The sequence below is a fragment of the Lepidochelys kempii genome, chromosome 14, assembly GCF_965140285.1.
Source record: "Lepidochelys kempii isolate rLepKem1 chromosome 14, rLepKem1.hap1, whole genome shotgun sequence".
NCBI lineage: Eukaryota > Metazoa > Chordata > Testudines > Cheloniidae > Lepidochelys > Lepidochelys kempii.
Window position 1 is genome coordinate 39,599,918 of NC_136393.1, and position 17,774 is coordinate 39,617,691.

General features: G+C 53.8%; 1 protein-coding gene across 1 annotated transcript in view; it reads right to left on the minus strand.

Annotated features, from left to right (window-relative positions):
- Positions 1–7,306: 7,306 nt before the first annotated feature.
- LOC144929449 (butyrophilin subfamily 1 member A1-like) overlaps positions 7,307–17,774 on the minus strand; it is a 37,641-nt gene continuing 27,173 nt past the window's right edge. The window contains exon 5 of the mRNA XM_078848875.1: positions 7,307–7,773. Coding sequence (XP_078705001.1) covers positions 7,463–7,773 — 311 coding nt within the window. The 3' untranslated portion in view covers positions 7,307–7,462. The remainder of the gene's footprint in view (positions 7,774–17,774) is intronic.

The following is a 17,774-nucleotide window of genomic DNA, read 5'->3' on the forward strand; positions in this document are numbered from 1 at the left end:
GAGAGTTGCTCCCATCCCTGGCATCCTGGGAGGCCAAGGACTGACTGGTGATGGTGACTGACTGAGGCACATGGGCGTGGAAAGCTGGTCTTGCTGCTGGTAGGGCTGGACCCGCTCTCGAGAGATTGGGAGGATTCAGTCGTCAGGGGCTGCTGACCTGCTCCATTCACCAGGGCTGCCATCCTGTGGTTTCAGGTTTTGTCACTGGGGTGTCTTGGGGAAAGGTCTCAAGCTCTCCCCATTCCACTTCACTGCTGCCAGAATCCCTCCCACCCCCCGCCACCCTTCTAGAGCCCCCTCCCTGCCCTACCTGGGTGGGGATGGAGGTAGGGGTGGAAGAGAGGGTCCTCCGAACTTGAGCGGTGTCCCCAGGTGGGTTGGAGGTGGAACAGCTGTCAGGGGCACTGATGGGGAAGTGGCAGGAGCTCACCCTACAAGGAGGGGGTTTGGCACTGAAGGTCACTAGAGAGGACAGCAAGCCTCCATCCTGGGGGTCAGGAGGGTGAATCTACCACTCAGACATGAGCAGCTGCTGCGTGGAAATGATGGTGCTGGTTCCAGGTGCCCTTCATCCTCCCTGATTCCTGGGGAGTGTCTCAGTCTCTGACATGTTCTCGTTCCCCTGCAGCATGAGGATGTCACAGCCAAGGTCATGGGCCAGCTTCACATGATTCGGCACTTGCACCAGATGCCCGAGGCGCTGCAAGGGCTGTGGCTCATCTGATGCTCTTCAAGGTTCCCCTCCCTGTTCAGCAAGTCCCGCTCCCTGCTGCAGGTACTGCTGTGTCTCACTATAAATGGGGGACTAGTGGAAGCAGAAATGGAGGCCCCTGGCACTCACAGGAACTCTCTCCCCTCTCTGTGGAGCTGTGTCCTTCCCACGGCCCCCCAGATACCTTCATCTGGGGCAGGAGCTCTTTCCCTCACACCCATATCCCTCCCCTCTTTCCTTGATCTCACCCCCATCCCATTTCCCATGCTCCCAGGCAGAGATCTTCCTGCCCCATATGGCGCAGAAGGACCTTTGCGTCAGGGCTACAGACTGTCTGCCCAACTGAAGCTCAGGAAGCTCCACCTTTGAGGAGGTGAGGATGGGACAGAGGCTCCGGGCTAGCTTCATCTCCTGCCCTTTATTCTTCCTTTGGCCCTTCTCTGGGCTCTCAGAGTCTGACATGAAGAGGAGCCTCCTCCCCCCGTGTCTTCTAGGTCCTGGGGTGTGTGACAGCCTCCCAGATGGGTGCAAGCAGTAGTAGTTCTCAAAGAGGCCTAGAGGGAAGAGCCCACTCCCTCTTGGAGGTAAGAGCCATTGACTTCTTTGGGCAAAATGGGTTTCTTGGGGGAGAAATGGGATCCCTGCTGCATAGCCTGGGTGGGAGCTTCCCCCATCCCTGGGACAGAGACATCTTCATCAGTGTGCCACCCTTTTTTTTTCCAAGCAGGAGGCTCCCCAGAGAACTCCTCCTCAAACCTGTTCTCCTGGGAGCGTTTCTGGGAGGAGGCTCCCGTCCCTCAGTCTCCAACTCCATCATGCAGTCTCTTTCACCTAACATCTCCGCTCTCCAGCTCCACTTGCCGCAGCAGGACAAACGGACCTTCAGCTCGTAGGGAACAGACTCTGACCTCCTTCTGATCAGCAATGGGGTTTCACCATCCCCTCAGCAAACCTGTCAGCCGGGCTGGACCGGATTTAAAGGAGGAGGGTATCTAACAGGGTGGCTTGGCCTATGGCTGCCTAGCCTGGGGCTAGGCCAAATTGATGACCAAGTGAGCCCCACCTGAGGGGAAACAAGGGAAAACAGCAGCAAAAGTCCAGAAGCAGAGCGAGCTGTTCAGGAGATGGCCTTGGGCCAAACCCTGGAGTCCAGGGTAGGACTGGCTTCTCTCACTGTCCCTAAGGAAGGGGACATAGAAGACCATAGAAACCCAAGAAGGGCAGGCCGAACCGAAATCAGGCTGAGGAAGAACTCCCCACGAGGGTGGAAGGCCTTGTTTCTGTTCAAGACATTTTGGGACTTTGTTTGCAAAGAGCACGACCCAGGAAGGAGTGGAGTAAAGGACAGTCACCTGGTTGGAGGGCTGAGTTCCCAGCCAACAAACTGCAAGAGTGAGTATGAGCGGGGTTGCTAGCCCAGCGAGAAAGCAATGACACAAGGCCTGGCCAGCATCTAGCAGTGAGTGAACTCTGGTACACACCCAAAGTGGCCGTGTTTAGAGCCCTGGGTAGGCTCTTCTGTGGGAATTTCCCATGGGTCAGTGGGGCCGGAATCTCTCCTGCTCCTTTGGTTTCTTGTGCTTCCCACAAGATGTCTGGTGAACTGCCCTTGGACTCTGGGCCCAGCACCGCTCAGAAATTATTCGCTACCTTCAGAGAGACAGGGCACAGCTCAGCCTGTTGGGTAGGCTGGAGAATCACACTTCACTCGAACACACAACACTGAGGTGGTTTGGGAAGTATAGTAACAAAGAAGAGATTTAAGTGATACTAAGCAAGAGAAAGAGACAAATTTCAAAGAGAGAAACAAAACACAACACACTTTGTAGTGACTAAAACTGAATCTTAACAAGTCACACTCTTTGCCTTAGCAGTTTCCAGACTAACATCTCAGCTTTCCTAACAGACCTTCTTTGATGTCCCTGTAGGGTAGAAAACTTCTCTGTCGAATCCGCTGATTTGATTGCTTCGTCTTCTGGTTTCAGACCCTCTGTTATCCTTCTGGGGTGCCTGGACCCTGATTGTAACATCTCTCTGGCCCAGCCTCTTAAAAAGATGTGTGCTGCAGCCAGCCCAGCGCAGGGAGCAGTGGGGACAGATGATCTCCTCCTGTCAGACCAAGCAACAGGGGTCCCATTGAGGCTTAGATGGAAGATCCCAGGCATCTCCTGGAGGTAAGAACCGTCCACTCTTCTGGGCACTTGGGGCTGTTGCAACAAAGAGGGGGCTCCTGTTCCATAGCCTATTTGTCCTCATGACTGTGTTTTTTTCTTCTCAGAGGATGCGCCCGGGACCCTGGAGACTGTTTCGTGCAGGAGGTTTGAGCAGGGAGAGATCACTCACTGTCCTGACCCCTGGGTCATTAACCCGGGTCTGCAGGGTTCCTGGGAGCAGCCACCCTCCAGCACGCCACCTGGAAGCCTACGAAAAACTGCTTACCTAGGACTGACGAAGTCCAGACCCAGTTTGAAGCTCCTATTGGCAGAGTCCCAGAGCAGCTAATCGGCCCCCGGGACCTCCTTAAACCAGCAGCAGGAACAAGAAGCTGTCTGAACAGCCGAGAACCTCCCCGGCTCTGGACCGTGTGTTGGCTGTTCCTGCTCCCACTCCCCAGGCTTGATTTCCTGGTATCTGGACTCAGGGTGACTCACCTGACTTGAGGTTCTGAACACAATTTGTTCTTTTGCTTCTGCTCTTCCAGTGTCCTGACCCAGCTGACTCTCGACTCCTGTCTTGTGAGTGTGGACTCTGCCTCTGACCACTAGGTCTGGCTGCCCATGACCCGGCCATGACAATGACTTTTCTACAATTCCTCCAATGCCCTTTTCTGCTCTCCAGCTCTGCTCTCCCAGCAAGACACACCGATGCCTTGGCTCCCAGAGTCCTGCTTACCTGCTAGTCAAGGGCTCATGGGGAGTGTTTGTCTTGCCCCCTCCCCCACCACAGCTGCTTGTCCTCGGGGACTCTCCCTAGCGCAGAGGAGAATCCGTCCTGGCAGCAATTCAGGAAGTCACAGAAGGATGGTCTGCTCAGCTCTCTCTGCAATGCCACTGCCCGAGACCATTACGAGTGGGTGCCCAGTGACTGTGCCGGCAGCTCCTTGAGAGACTCCTGGGGGCAGGGTAGTCGTGTTTCACGATGACCGCGGGAAGCCATGCGAAGAGTGCGGCATTGAGGAGACTCTCCTGCTGTCCCAAAGGGTTTCTGTTCTCCTGCACGGTCAGACCATGGGGCCAGGTTGCAGAATGGGGAAGAGCTGTTTGGTGACGAGTCCGAGGATTCACCATACAGGTGGCAGCAGCTGCAGATCCTGAAGTCCCTGTGGTCGGGTTACCATGCGTCCGGAGTTTCCCGGACATGTCCGGCTTTTTGTGTTTTAAATTGCCCTCAGGGAGGAATTGGTAAAACTCTCCAAAGGGCCGGGATTTCCCTCCCAATGCAGCACTCTGGGGGCGGAGGGGGAGCTGCGCGCTCTGTGGGGGAGCACGGCACTGTGTCTGGCTCCGCACCCCAGACACACTGCTCTGAGCAGCAGGGTACGGGGGCCGGGGGGGCTGGAGAAGGGGCATGGGGTCCCAAGGGACAGTCAGGAGACAGGGAGCAGGAGGGGTTGGATGGATGAGGGGTTCTGGGGGGAGCCTGTCAGGGGGTGGGCATATGAAAAGGGTGTCGGGGGAGTCAAGGGACAGGGAGCGGGAGGGGTTGGACGGGGCAGAGGTTCGGGGGGGAGTCAGGGTCAGGGAGCAGGGGGATTGGATGGGTTGGGGGTTCTGCGGGGGCAGTAAGGGGACAGGGAGTGGTTGGATGGGTGTGGGAGAGCCAGGGGTCTGTCAGGGGGTGGGAGTGCGGATAGGGGGAAGGGCACTCAGGGGACAGGTAGGGGCTGGAGTTCTAGGGGGGCAGTTAGGGTGGAGGGGTCTAAGGAGGGGGCAGTTGGAGACAGGGAGAAGGAAGGCTTAGATAGAGGGCAGGGTCCTGGGAGGGGGCGATCAGGGGACAAGGAGCAGGGGGGGTTGGATGGGTTGGCGGTTCTGTGGGGGGCAGTCAGGGGGCAGGAAGTGGGAGGGAGTAGATAGGTGGCAGGGCTACCACTCCCCCCCCACCCTCAGAGTGTCCTCTTTTTTGAAAGTTCAAATATGGTAACCCTACCCTATGGGCCCAGCCTCCACTCCTGAGAGTTCAGGCGAACATCCCCCTGTTCTCAGGGAGTCTTTGGCTTTGGCGGCTGGGCCTGCCTGCCGAGACAGAGGACTCAGTGTTTCCATTAGGCTGCTCAGTTGCCAATGCAGCCACCCAAAGACGTGAAGAATGGAAGCGAAAGAGCAAAGCTGGACCCTCCGCTGATCTCCTGCAATCAAGTGAGCCCAGCCTGGGAGAGATAGAGAAAGCTCCAAGGTGGCTGGTGGCTGCAGGGAGCCAGGGGAGGAGAAATAAATAGTTCATGATGAATCCTACGGGCTTTGTCTTGTGTGGTGAAGGGTTTCAAATGGGTCTAGTTACTATCACATTCAACTTTACAATCACTGTGTCTGATTGAAGGGCAGGTCTAGAAAGGGCAGAGGTCACTCAAGGAGCTTCAAGTCTCAGATTCTGTCCCTACTGCCTGCTTTGACCAGCTGATCTCAACCCAACAGCTCCCTCAGGTGGTCGCAGTGGTGAGCTCTTTCCCTCTTTTTCTGGTTTTACCGCCGGCATGGGGACAGGATACATGTGGCCAAGGCAATGGAGAGGCATGGGGGTCACTTGCAGAGGCATGCAGAGAACTTGCAGAGTTGCCTGTTCATGCAGTTCCTATGGGGGAAGCACGGTAGGGTACCGTGCACTCCGGGGCACGATTTCCAATTTTGGTGGTGGCAGGGAGGATAATTTCACCCTGATTCCAGGGGCTACTTAGGCACGTGAAAACTCTACTGTTTTGACAGATAACTTAGCAATGAGCTGACAGGAACTCTTGCCAGACTGCTTTCCGGGGAAGACAGCTATAAGAATGGATCCAGGAAATGGTTCTGTAGCTCTAAACTGTTTGGACACTTTCAGGGAACATTCCCGATGCAAGACTGAGATCCCCAAAGTTATCCTGGGTAACCCTGAGAGACTTATGGAAAACTAGCAGATACCACATCTCTGCTGTCACTTTGCACTGACAAACTCGGACTGTCCGAACCTGTTCATGTATTTTACCTGCTTTAACCTCTCAAGAACTTTCACATATAAAAGAAAGAAAATTAAATAAACGACATACTTACACCGATATAGGGCTGTAGCGTAAACCCGACCTCAGAGTTGTCCCATTGAAATGGAATTATTCACAGCAGTAATTAAAGTTAAACATGAACGTAAGTGTTTCCAGGCCCAAGATTAAGGCCACAGGTTATGAGAGGTGCAGATGCAAGAAGAGAAGAGCTGTGCAAAAACTGAAATGCCACTTGGAACCTGGCCCAAACAATGCATCATGAAAAATAAACTCATCTTTTTATACAGTAACAGAGCTGGTTCAAAAAGGTTTTACACTGACAATGCAACCTTTGAACTAAAAATGCCACTTTGGATTACATTGATCATTTGAAAAAAGTTACCTCTTTAAAAAAAACATTTTGGATTTCTCTGCCCACTTGAGAGAGAATGTGGAGTTTTTCCCACCAAAATGAAACAAAAATTTGATCATTAAAAACATTTCCAAATAAGTTTGAAGAATATGGGGGGGGAGAGTGGTTTCTTCTTCAACTTTCATGAACCTCTCCACCCTCGCTATGTCTGTCTGTATGTACATGAATGATAAATATGTCCGCTACTGAAACTTTTACAAACAACGGCTCTCATCAGGAGCACTGAGGTCACATTACGCAGAGAAACACCCAGGCCTGCAGGGTTCACATTCTCCAAGACATAAACCGCCCCAAGACGGGAATGTCACACACAACACAGTGTGACTGGCCCGGGTTGGTTCCGTGCATGTTTTGCTGTTGCTGGCAAATTGTGCTGTTTTAAGGTGCGGGGGGAGTTATATTTGAAATGAGTTCTTCATCCTCTCCCACTCTCATCTAGGGGTCCCGGAACAGGGGAGACCAGGGCCCACCACTTTTTACTGGCCATAAGTGTGAGTGACTGGATGATGGGGGAGAGAAGGGAGTGAGCGGGGGCAGTGTTTTGGGGGCAAAGGGGCGGCATGAAGTGGGAGCTCAGGGAAAAAGGCGGTGTGAGGGGGGGCCTCAGGGAAAGGAGCGGTTTGAGGGGGCAGGACCTCGAGGAGAAGGGGTGGCACAGGGGCTGGGCCACAGTTTGGGTGCCAGCAGCCCCCCCACACACACTTTTAGGAAGCTTTTGCCCATCCTGCCCTCATCCCAAATTAATTTGTTGCAGTAAGAAAACTTTGAGCAACAAGGAGACTTAGAGACGCACAATATAACTGCCAAAATCCTCACCTGCCCCTCGAGCTGGGCAAACAGAATTTTTTGGTAGCTGGCAATTCCAAAAAAGAGTTGGAAAAAAACCGGTTTCAGGTTGAACAAAACTAACATTTTTCCAAATTTTTGATGAACCAAAAAGCTTTAAAAAAAAACAAAACAAAACAAAAAGACCCAGGAACATTTCAAGGGTTGTAACTTTTTGAATCTTTAAAATAAAATTGAAGGACATTTTTAAACAAAAAAATGTTTCAAACTGAAAAATCTAAATGGTTTGTTTGGAAAGCGTCTAAACGAAATGCTTCGACTTTTTAAGAACTGTGGGGAGGGTCTGGACGTGAACAATTCAGCAGACCGGATACGAATTCGCAAACAGGTCTCCTTCCCCATTATCCAGGACTGAGTTTCGATTCCTGTTTCTGGTTCCCTGGGCCTGGTCCCCGTCCCTGTCACACACTGCGGGGAGCTCAGATTCCTGGGAATCCTGCCGACTTCCAGGCTGCGGGGAGGGATGAGTCAGCAGCTTCCTGAAGACGAGTCGCGAGTAGGCAAACACTTTCCCTCTACCTTTCCAAAACCCACATCGGTACAGTAAGACTAGCACCCCCACCGCTGCCACCACTCCATGCACCAGGAGACGATTCCAGGACACTGGCTCTGAAACAAAAGAGAGAGAAAGGCCCCATGACTAAGGGACTTCGTTAAATCATCCCACTGCTGCCATGAGGATCCCAGAAGATGAAGACATTCCTGGGATACAGGAAGAGCTGAGTTGGGTCGTGTGCACATGGGCACCACTCAGAACAGCGGGAATGAGATCTCCAGGCTCATTATCCCCATCGGCCAACCTGACGGAGGGAGAAAGGTGAGCCCGGCAAAGCAGCCCCGTTACAGAGTCTGGGAACCGTGATTTTTAAGATGCTCCAGGATGGGGTCCCTCAGCTCTTAAGGTTAGAGGGAACGGTTAGGATCATCTCCTCCAGCGTCTTCTGAAGCCTGGGGAAAGGCTAGCCGTGGTGGGAAGGGTGGGGTTTGAAGATGTATCCATGAAAATGGGGGGTGGGGTCGCTAGCACATTGCTGACAGGTGAGGGGCACGATTGGTTTCTTTGCCTTGAGGAGGGGTCTCAGCTTTTAAAAGTTTTGGGAAGAATAATTTAGTCTGAGCCCTGGCATAACCCAGGCCAGAGAATGTCGCCTACTGATTCCTGCACCCACTCCAGTGATTTATGACACTGACTTGGCATTGAGAAGGATTTTATCATAGGCTTAAATCCAGTTGCAGAAGGGAAAGGGCATTAGAAGCTGAAAGACCCCAGAAATGGCTCTGGTTTTCTACTCAAAATAACCACCCGGGGCTGATTTTCCCCAGCCCAGCGCCTTGCAGTCATGCACCCACCACCTAGTGAATTTGGTGTGCAGGCAGGCTCCCAAATCCAGACAGTGGCACTTCACATCCACTTTGCCCTGGCATCAGGGACTGCCCTGAGCGCCCATCCTGCAAACACTTACGCACCTGAGCCCTCCCACTGCGATCCAAGGCTACTCCTATGGATGGAGTTAAACACGTGGCTAAAGCATTTGCAGAGGTTCCAGAGAGCTGAGGCTCCATGTAAAAGGAACATTACTTCAGTTATTCCAATCTTGGGTTTATGAGATGCTCCTGCTCGCCCCCTCCCTTCACAGCTGAGTCTCCCACCCAGTGGAATTCTCCAAGGAACTTCCCACTCTGAGACCCTAGACACTGTGTCCAGCGCTAGCTGTCCCTCTGGCCCAATCCCATGCTTCAGGACATAGTCTGAATGCCACGGAGGTCAGTAATGAATTCCCCACCTGCATTTACAGCATGGTAAAACTAGCCATGTATGTTACAGCGGTTCTTGCTTTTCCTGGAAGCATCAGATATTGTCCCCTGGGCTGGACCAGACAGGACAGCAGCCTGAAATGCCCTACGGCATTGGCTTGAACTCAGACTGACCCTGTGGAAAACAGGCTACAGCTCCCTTTAAAAAAAAATAAAAATAAAAAATTAATTCATAAGGAAGACTAGAGGTAAAATTCCCAAGTCCACTTAAGTCACTTTGGTGCTTTTGAAAATTGTGCCCTCTAAACTCAGCCCCGATCCCTGTAGCGGCCACTCCTGTAAGCTGTCAAGTTCTGGCCCATTCCTGTAAGTTTGCGTTTGTGGCGTTTTTAATACAAGCCGCATTACATGCCACAAAGAACCCTGGGTGGTAAATTTTGAAATACAACAAGAACAACAGGAAGAGGAAAAATATGCTCCAGACATGCAAGTTGATCAAGTTCGTGTTGTCATAGGAAACTTAACTTGTGTGTCCGAACCGCACAACATTACTGCTGCACTCATATTGGTTTTGCATCTCATTATTTTTAAATAGCAAAGAGAAAAAAATAATGGGCTTAATAACGGTGCCATCTGGGCTTTGAGTTTTACCAACTCTTCACAGCAGAAGAAAGATTGGCGTTCTCCATTGCCTTATGCCTGGGTCTGAATTCTCAGCAGTGCCAAGTTTTCACTTGGCTCAGCAGAGAGGGATGAGAAAAGGGGGCTTGAAGTCACCCTTTTGTTCCCCCAAGATTTGGCTGGCTGGTGCCTGAAATAGCACCTGACATAAAACGTAGAGCACCGTTGAGGCTGCTCTAAGTTACACTGGCTGTCGTGGCAGCAGTTCTGAGCCAGCATTATGCACCACACTCTCTTTGCTACCACACCAAGTCCCCAGACTAAAGATTGGGAGGAGGCAGGTGACATAGGGAGACACACCAGCTTTGTGCAACCGAAGAATTTCTAAGCTGCCCCTTATGGGCAGTTGGCATGAGGCCCAGGATCAAACTCCTTGTGCCGTGATGGGTGGGTGAGGGAAGAGTTCTGGGCCCCAATTCAGCCATACCCTGATCCTGGTGTGTGTCATTTACACTAGTGTCTGCAGTTCTTTTGGTATTTCATGCTCACTTTGCATCAGTGTAAAGGTGACACAAACAAAGTGCAAGGCAACAGAGAGTCCAGCCCCCGCCCTCCCCCCACACTGATCGCTTTAACTAGAAGTTTCAATTGCAACCAAAATTGTGGAGAGATTTAAAAAAAAAACAACCCAGAATCACAGGAGCTCTGGTAATCAAGTGATCCATCCCCTGTCACCCATTCCCAGCTTCTTGAAAATATAGACTAGGGAAACCATCCCTGCCCATGCTAGCTAATAGCAGTTGAGGGACCTGTCCTCCATGAAATTATCTAGTTCTTTTTTGAACCCTGTTATAGTCTTGGCCTTCACAACATCCTCTGGCAAGGAGTTCCACAGGTTGACTCTCCATTGTGTGAAGAAATACTTCCTTTTGTTTCTTTTAAACCCGCTGCCTCTTAATTTCATTGGGTGACCCCTGGTTCTTGTGTTATGAGAAAGAGTAAACAACACTTCCTGATTTACTTTCTCCACATCAGTCATGATTTTTTACACCTCTATCTTATCCCCCATTAGTCATCTCTTTTCCAAGGTGAAAAGTCCCAGTCTTATTAATCTCTCCTCACACAGAAGCTGCTCCACGTCCCTCATCATTTTTCTCACCCTTTTCTGTACTAATGGAGGCAGCGAGGCCTAGAGCGCTGGACTCGGAGTCCCGTTGCTGTGGGAAGTGTCTGTACTAAAGGGCTGCAGCAGCTATCTAGACAAATTGGAGGATTGGGCCAAAAGAAATCTGATGAGGTTCAATAAGGATAAGTGCAGGGTCCTGCACTTAGGACGGAAGAACCCAATGCACAGCTACAGACTAGGGACCGAATGGCTAGGCAGCAGTTCTGCGGAAAAGGACCTAGGGGTGACAGTGGACGAGAAGCTGGATATGAGTCAGCAGTGTGCCCTTGTTGCCAAGAAGGCCAATGGCATTTTGGGATGTATAAGTAGGGGCATAGCCAGCAGATCGAGGGACGTGATCGTTCCCCTCTATTCGACATTGGTGAGGCCTCATCTGGAGTACTGTGTCCAGTTTTGGGCCCCACACTTCAAGAAGGATATGGATAAATTGGAGAGAGTCCAGCGAAGGGCAACAAAAATGATTAGGGGACTGGAACACATGAGTTATGAGGAGAGGCTGAGGGAGCTGGGATTGTTTAGCCTGCAGAAGAGAAGAATGAGGGGGGATTTGATAGCTGCTTTCAACTACCTGAAAGGGGGTTCCAAAGAGGATGGCTCTAGACTGTTCTCAATGGTAGCAGATGACAGAACGAGGAGTAATGGTCTCAAGTTGCAGTGGGGGAGGTTTAGATTGGATATTAGGAAAAACTTTTTCACTAAGAGGGTGGTGAAACACTGGAATGCGTTACCTAGGGAGGTGGTAGAATCTCCTTCCTTAGAGGTTTTTAAGGTCAGGCTTGACAAAGCCCTGGCTGGGATGATTTAACTGGAAATTGGTCCTGCTTTGAGCAGGGGGTTGGACTAGATGACCTTCGGGGTCCCTTCCAACCCTGATATTCTATGATTCTATGATTCTATCGTGTTTTAAGTGCAGACAGAGCCTGAGCCGTAAAGCAGGTTCCTTCCCACCTCCTCCCTTTGCAGAAAACACCCCTCGGCTTCAACATCGACAGAATCCTCATGCAAAGCGATTTCTTCTCCAGGCCGTCTACAAGCCTCTCTCCTTGCAACTTGAAGAAAACTGAATGGTTGACAAACAGGGCCTCAGAGACCTGATCTGCTACATGCCCCGCCTACCCGTGACAGGCACCCATAACTAGCTTTCAAGCTCCTTCCCCTCTCTCCCTGCACGGGCACAGTGTGATCTGCTTGGCGTCTGAGTCTCACACCGGCTGAGCAGCAGGCAAACCTAGAATCAAAGTGGTTCATAACGTGGTCATTTGATCTCCCCCAAAGGGCTGGGGGTCGCCCTGCACTCTGCTGGAGAACTCTCAGCCATCTAAAAAAAGAACAGGAGGACTTGTGGCACCTCAGAGACTAATAAATTTATCTGAGCATAAGCTTTCCTGAGCTACAGCTCACTTCATCGGATGCATTTAAAACCCTGCTGCAGTGATCTGAGCAGCCTTGGCTGTATGGAAAGCAGATCAACTTTAGCTGGTTGGGGGTTTTGTTAGGGGGAGGAGGGGATCTCAGAAATCCCTTGTCCAAATGGCCCTGTGCCCCCCCCCCCCCCCCCCGAGGCACACAAACTGTCAAGGCTCCAAGTCAGCGGGTGGATTTCAGAGCAGGCAGGAGATCGGTGCTTTAGGCAGAGAGCTGGCGCTTTGCTAGAATAAAATCTCTTCAGCTGCCCTCCAGTAAGATCCCGTCCTTCAGCGCCTCGTCCCCAGTGCTTGCTTGGGACCCCAAGTGAGGGTCAGCCCCAGACCCCCCCCACACGGCGGGCTGAGACACACGGCGCTGCTGGGACGGCAGTTCAGAGGGGGCGTTAGGACACTTTGGCCCATCAGTTAAAAGACAAAGAAACGAAGTCTGCCCTGGGGACCAACGGAGACGTCTTCTCTCACTGCAGAGAAAAATCACTTCCCCTTCCACCCCAAAACGATCCGCGCTCGTGATTTGCTGCCCAGCAGCAGAGCTCTTGTCTCGGGAGGCAACTTCAGCTCCTGCAGGTTACCCGCCTATTTTGCCCCCCTTAACCCTCCTTCCATCTGGTCCGCGCACAGCCCCCTCCCCAATAGACCCCGCGCGACTCCCTCCCCCATCTGGTCAGCAGACAGCCCCCACCCCAATAGACCCCGCCCCATCCCCTCCCCAATACCCCCACCTGATCAGCGCACAGCGCCCTCCCCAATAGACCCCACCTGCCCCCGCTCCCATCTGGTCAGTGCACAGCCCACTCCCCAATAACCCCACCCAAACCTCCTCCCCCATCTGGTCAGCACACAGCCCCCTCCCCAATAGACCCCGCGTTCCCCAGTGTGATCGATGCACCCACCCAACTCTTCTCCCCCCCGAACCCGGCACCTCCCTGCTCGCCCTCTCCCCGATCCGTGCACAACACCAGCCCCTCCTCACCTGCTGGAGGAGACCCCCAGCCCCCAATCGCTCCGTGGGCAGCCGGCGCCTGGAGCCCGGCTCGCAGCTCGCCCAGGCCAATGTCCCCTGGAGCCAGAGGCCCCCCCCCCCACCCGGGGAGCGGGCTCAGAGTGACCCCGGTGGGCAGGCAGAGGGAGCAGCGAGGGGACGGGCTGCCCCGCTGGGAGCCGCCAGGCTCGGGGAGAGGGTCCCGCGGCTGCAGCCCCGCTCAGCTGGGCAGGTCAGCAACACGGAAGGGAAACGCACCCAGCTGTCTGCCACCAGGGAGCTTCTTTTCCATGGGTCCAGATGATGAAGATGTCAACAATATAGCGTAAGTAGAGTAGGGGCATTAGGGGATGAGAGCTGAGGAAGCGTTGTTCTAAGTCAGCCATAAAAATGTTGGCATACTGTGGGGCCATGCGGGTACCCATAGCAGTGCTGCTGATTTGAAGGTATACATTGTCCCAAATGTGAAAGAGTTATGGGTGAGGACAAAGTCACAAAGTTCAGCCAGCATGTTTGCCGTGATATTATCGGGGATACTGTTCCTGATGGCTTGTAGTCCATCTTTGTGTGGAATGTTGGTGTTGAGAGCTTCTACATCCATAGTGGCCAGGATGGTGTTTTCAGGAAGATCACCGATGGATTGTAGTTTCCTCAGGAAGTCAGTGGTGTCTGGAAGATAGCTGGGAGTGCTGGTAGCATAGGGCCTGAGGAGGGAGTCTACATAGCCAGACAATCTCGCTGTCAGGGTGCCAATGCTTGAGATGATGGGGCGCCCAGGATTTCCAGGTTTAAGGATCTTGGGTAGCAGATAGAATACCCCAGGTCGGGGTTCCAGGGGTGTGTCTGTGCTGATTTGTTCTTGTGCTTTTTCAGGGAGCTTCTTGAGCAAATGCTGTAGTTTCTTTTGGTAACCCTCAGTGGGATCAGAGGGTAATGGCTTGTAGAAAGTGGTGTTGGAGAGCTGCCAAGCAGCCTCTTGTTCATATTCCGACCTATTCATGATGACAACAGCACCTCCTTTGTCAGCCTTTTTGATTATGATGTCTGAGCTGTTTCTGAGGCTGTGGATGGCGTTGTGTTCTGCACGGATGAGGTTATGGGGCAAGGGATGCTGCTTTTCCACTATTTCAGCCCATGCACGTCTGTAGAAGTCCAGTCTGTTGTTTCAACCTTCAGGAGGAGTTCACCTAGAATCCTTCTTTTTGTAGTGTTGGTAGCAAGGTCTCTGTGGGTTAGTATGTTGTTCAGAGGTGTTTTGGAAATATTCCTTGAGTGGGAGACGTTGAAAATAGGATTCTAGGTCACCACAGAATTGTATCATGTTCGTGGGGGTGGAGGGGCAGAAGGAGAGGCCCCGAGATAGGACAGATTCTTCTGCTGGGCTAAGACTATAGTTGGATAGATTAACAATATTGCTGGGTGGAGTAAAGGGAACCACTGTTGTGGCCCCTTGTGGCATGTAGTAGTTTAGAGAGTTTAGTGTCCTTTTTCTTTTGTAGAGAAGCAAAGTGTGTGTTGTAAATGGCTTGTCTAGTTTTTGTAAAGTCCAGCCATGAGGAAGTTTGTGTGGAAGGTTGGTTTTTTATGAGAGTATCCAGCTTTGAGAGCTCATTCTTAATCTTTCCCTGTTTGCTGTAGAGGATGTTGATCAGGTGGTTCCGCAGTTTCTTTGAGAGCGTGTGGCACAGGCTGTCAGCATAGTCTGTGTGGTATGTAGATTGTAATGGAGTTTTTACCTTCAGTCCTTTTGGTATGATGTCCATCTGTTTGCATTTGGAAAGGAAGATGATGTCTGTCTGTATCTGTATGAGTTTTTTCATGAAGTTGATAGATTTCCACTCCATACGGCTAAATTCAGTGCCTTGCACCATGACAGGTTTCAGAGTAGCAGCCGTGTTAGTCTGTATTTGCAAAAAGAAAAGGAGTACTTGTGCACCTTGTTTGATGCAATAGAGAAGGGGGAGCCGGGTTAAATGGAGGCGGGGCTGAGGGCAGGGGGCATGTGCATCGGCCGCTGTCGTGAGGAAATCGGGCACTGGCGTTTCAGCTGTGGCTGAGGTCGTGCTGTGGCTGTGAACTCACCCGGTGGGATGCGGCTGCAAGCCGGCCTGGCTGGTGCGCGGGACCTCACCTCCTTCCCCACGGCTGCGCCGCTGGGCGCTATTCCTGTGGGTGAGACGCTCCCGGTCCCAGGGGTCCCTGAAAGAGCCACCCAGGGCTTGGGAGGGAGGGTGGGTGCTGCTGGCTGCTCCGCGGTGGCTCGCTCTCTGCGCGGCGGGGTTTGCGGGCTGGTTACAGTCACAGCCGGGCTGGGGCGAGGGGGCACAGTGGGCCCGAATGGGGCGGTGGCCGGGAGGGGAAGGGCTCGGGGCTGGGGACTGAATGGGGGTCGGGGCTCCAAATAGGGAGAGTGAGGCTGGAATGGGGGCGGAGCTCGGGCGGGTGTCTAGGAACCGCATGGGGGTGGGGCTCCAAATGGGGGGTTCGGGCGGTGGCTGGGGACCGCATGGGGAGGGCAGCGCTGTGGCAGGGTCAGTTCTTGGCCGAAGGGAGGTGGATTCTGGGCCAAAAGGGGGCGATTCGGAGGGCGGGCCCCGGGCCGAAGGGCGGGGGGGGTTTGAGAGCCCCCCCGGGAAGGGAAAGGAAGGGTCGGGCAGAGGAGCGCAGGACACTGGTTCAAGTCCCGCCCTGCCAGGAGGGGGCTGGGCCAGGGACAGGGCTGTTTCGAGCCCCAGCCCCGTCCCCTTATGATATCCCTACTCACACTTACTTCTAGGAGGATTGTGTGTGTGAGGAGGGTCTTCTCCCCCACCCCGCAGCTGGGTGCCTGTCACGGGTGGGAGGGGCCTGTAGGAGATCAGGTCTCTGCGGCCCTGGGGGCGGAGGGGCCGATAGGAGTTAAGGGGTTTTAATCATCATGGCACCACCTCTGGCATACTGCATACTGGGCAGGCAACGAGAAACCACAAATGGCCTCCCCCACCCCTGACCTGTCCTGCTTGGTCTGTCTCGGGTTCAGATCGGCTGGAGAGTCTGGAGCAGGGACGGGGAGCCAGGGCCAGGACCTCTGCCTCGGCTTTGCTGCTGCCAAATCGGACCCACTCAGACCGAGAGGAGCTGACCCCAGCCCAGCACCTGCAGCAGCGTCTGTGGCCTGAGTGTCGCTGAGAGGGACAATGGGGCCAGCAGCTGGGTTGCTGAGAGCGAAGAGCCGCTGTAGGAGTTGTGTGTTAATGGCAATGGACACCTGGAGCCTGGAGGGAACCCAGGTAATGGGGCATCTCTGCCTGGGGGCAGGCTGGAGAGAGACACTGAGACTGCCTGGAGTGCTGGAAGGGGGCGTGGCCCTCCCACTTTTTGTCACTGGCCCCGCCCCTCCCCCTCCTCTTCCCCCTGAGGTCCCCCCACCCCACCTCTGGCTGGCAGCTGCAGTGCAGACAGTTGCAGGGAGCTGTGGATGACCCTCCACTTGCCTGGGGTGGGGGGCCGAGAGCAGCCCTGGTCCGTATCCCTCCCCGCAGGCTCCCTGCCCAGAGCAGGGGGAGTGTCTGTACTTCCCCACAGCTGCTGCTCTTACCATGGCCCTGCTGCTGCTCTGAGGCCCTGCTACCCAGCCAGAGCCGGATCTTGGTAACAGCCCCAGGGTAGCTCTAGGGAGCCATGGACCCTCCATCTGCCCTTGGTGGGGGGGTCTGCCTGACCCTCTGGGCTCCCCTCCCAGAGTGTCTGACGGAAGGAGAAATCGACAGAACGGTGCATGTTCCAGGGCAGCTCCAGCCCCGGTGCTGTCAGTGAGACGTGTCCTCCCAGCCCTGCCTGACGGGTCTGTCTGTTTCAGACCCTCCTTGTAACTGCCAGAAAAGTCCAACCCCTAGAGTTGTGGTTGCACTGACAGTTGTATCTTCTCCTTTGATCGCTGCCATCATTGCTCTGGCAGGTGAGTTCCCGGCTTCCGCCCCGCTCCCTTCCCCTCCATCTACGATCTCCGTGCATCCCATTCCCCCGTGACCTACCACGGTCCCTCTCTCCTCCCGGCCTGTCCGGCTTCTGCCCCTTGGACAGACGATTCCTGGGGGATGTTCCTCCCCGACCCTCCTCCTGCTCCCTCCCAGACTCCTGCACCTGGGCACTCTCTGTGTCGGGACGATTTGACTGACATTAGCCCCCCCAGCCCATCTCTGAGCACTTTGGACCCAAGTCGCCTTTGCCATGCGCCATGAAACAGTCCCTGACCGGGGTGTCCAATGGGACAGGGTGCAGCGCATCCCTGAGCCCCTTGCCTTCCCTGTGTTGCTCTGAGGTTACCAGCTTGGCCTTCCTGGATCTTCAGGTCACGCCTGTGGCCGGGCGGCAGGTGCTGCCGTGTTATTGAAATGAGCCGTAGAAGTCAGTCGAGACCCCTCCACCAGCGCAGTGTGGAAACCCCCCAATCGCTGAGCTTGGCCATGAAGGGTCCCTTAGCACCATTCACTCCCCGGGGCTGCACAGACAGCGTGTGCTTGTGCAGAGGGCGTCTGTTTGCGGTGAACATGAACCCTGCTGTATCCCCCCGTCGTCTGGCGCAGGGCGTGCTGGAGACTGTCGGGGATGGGATTTCTCTACTGCCCTGGGATCTGATCACTGGGCCCCAGGAGGGTTT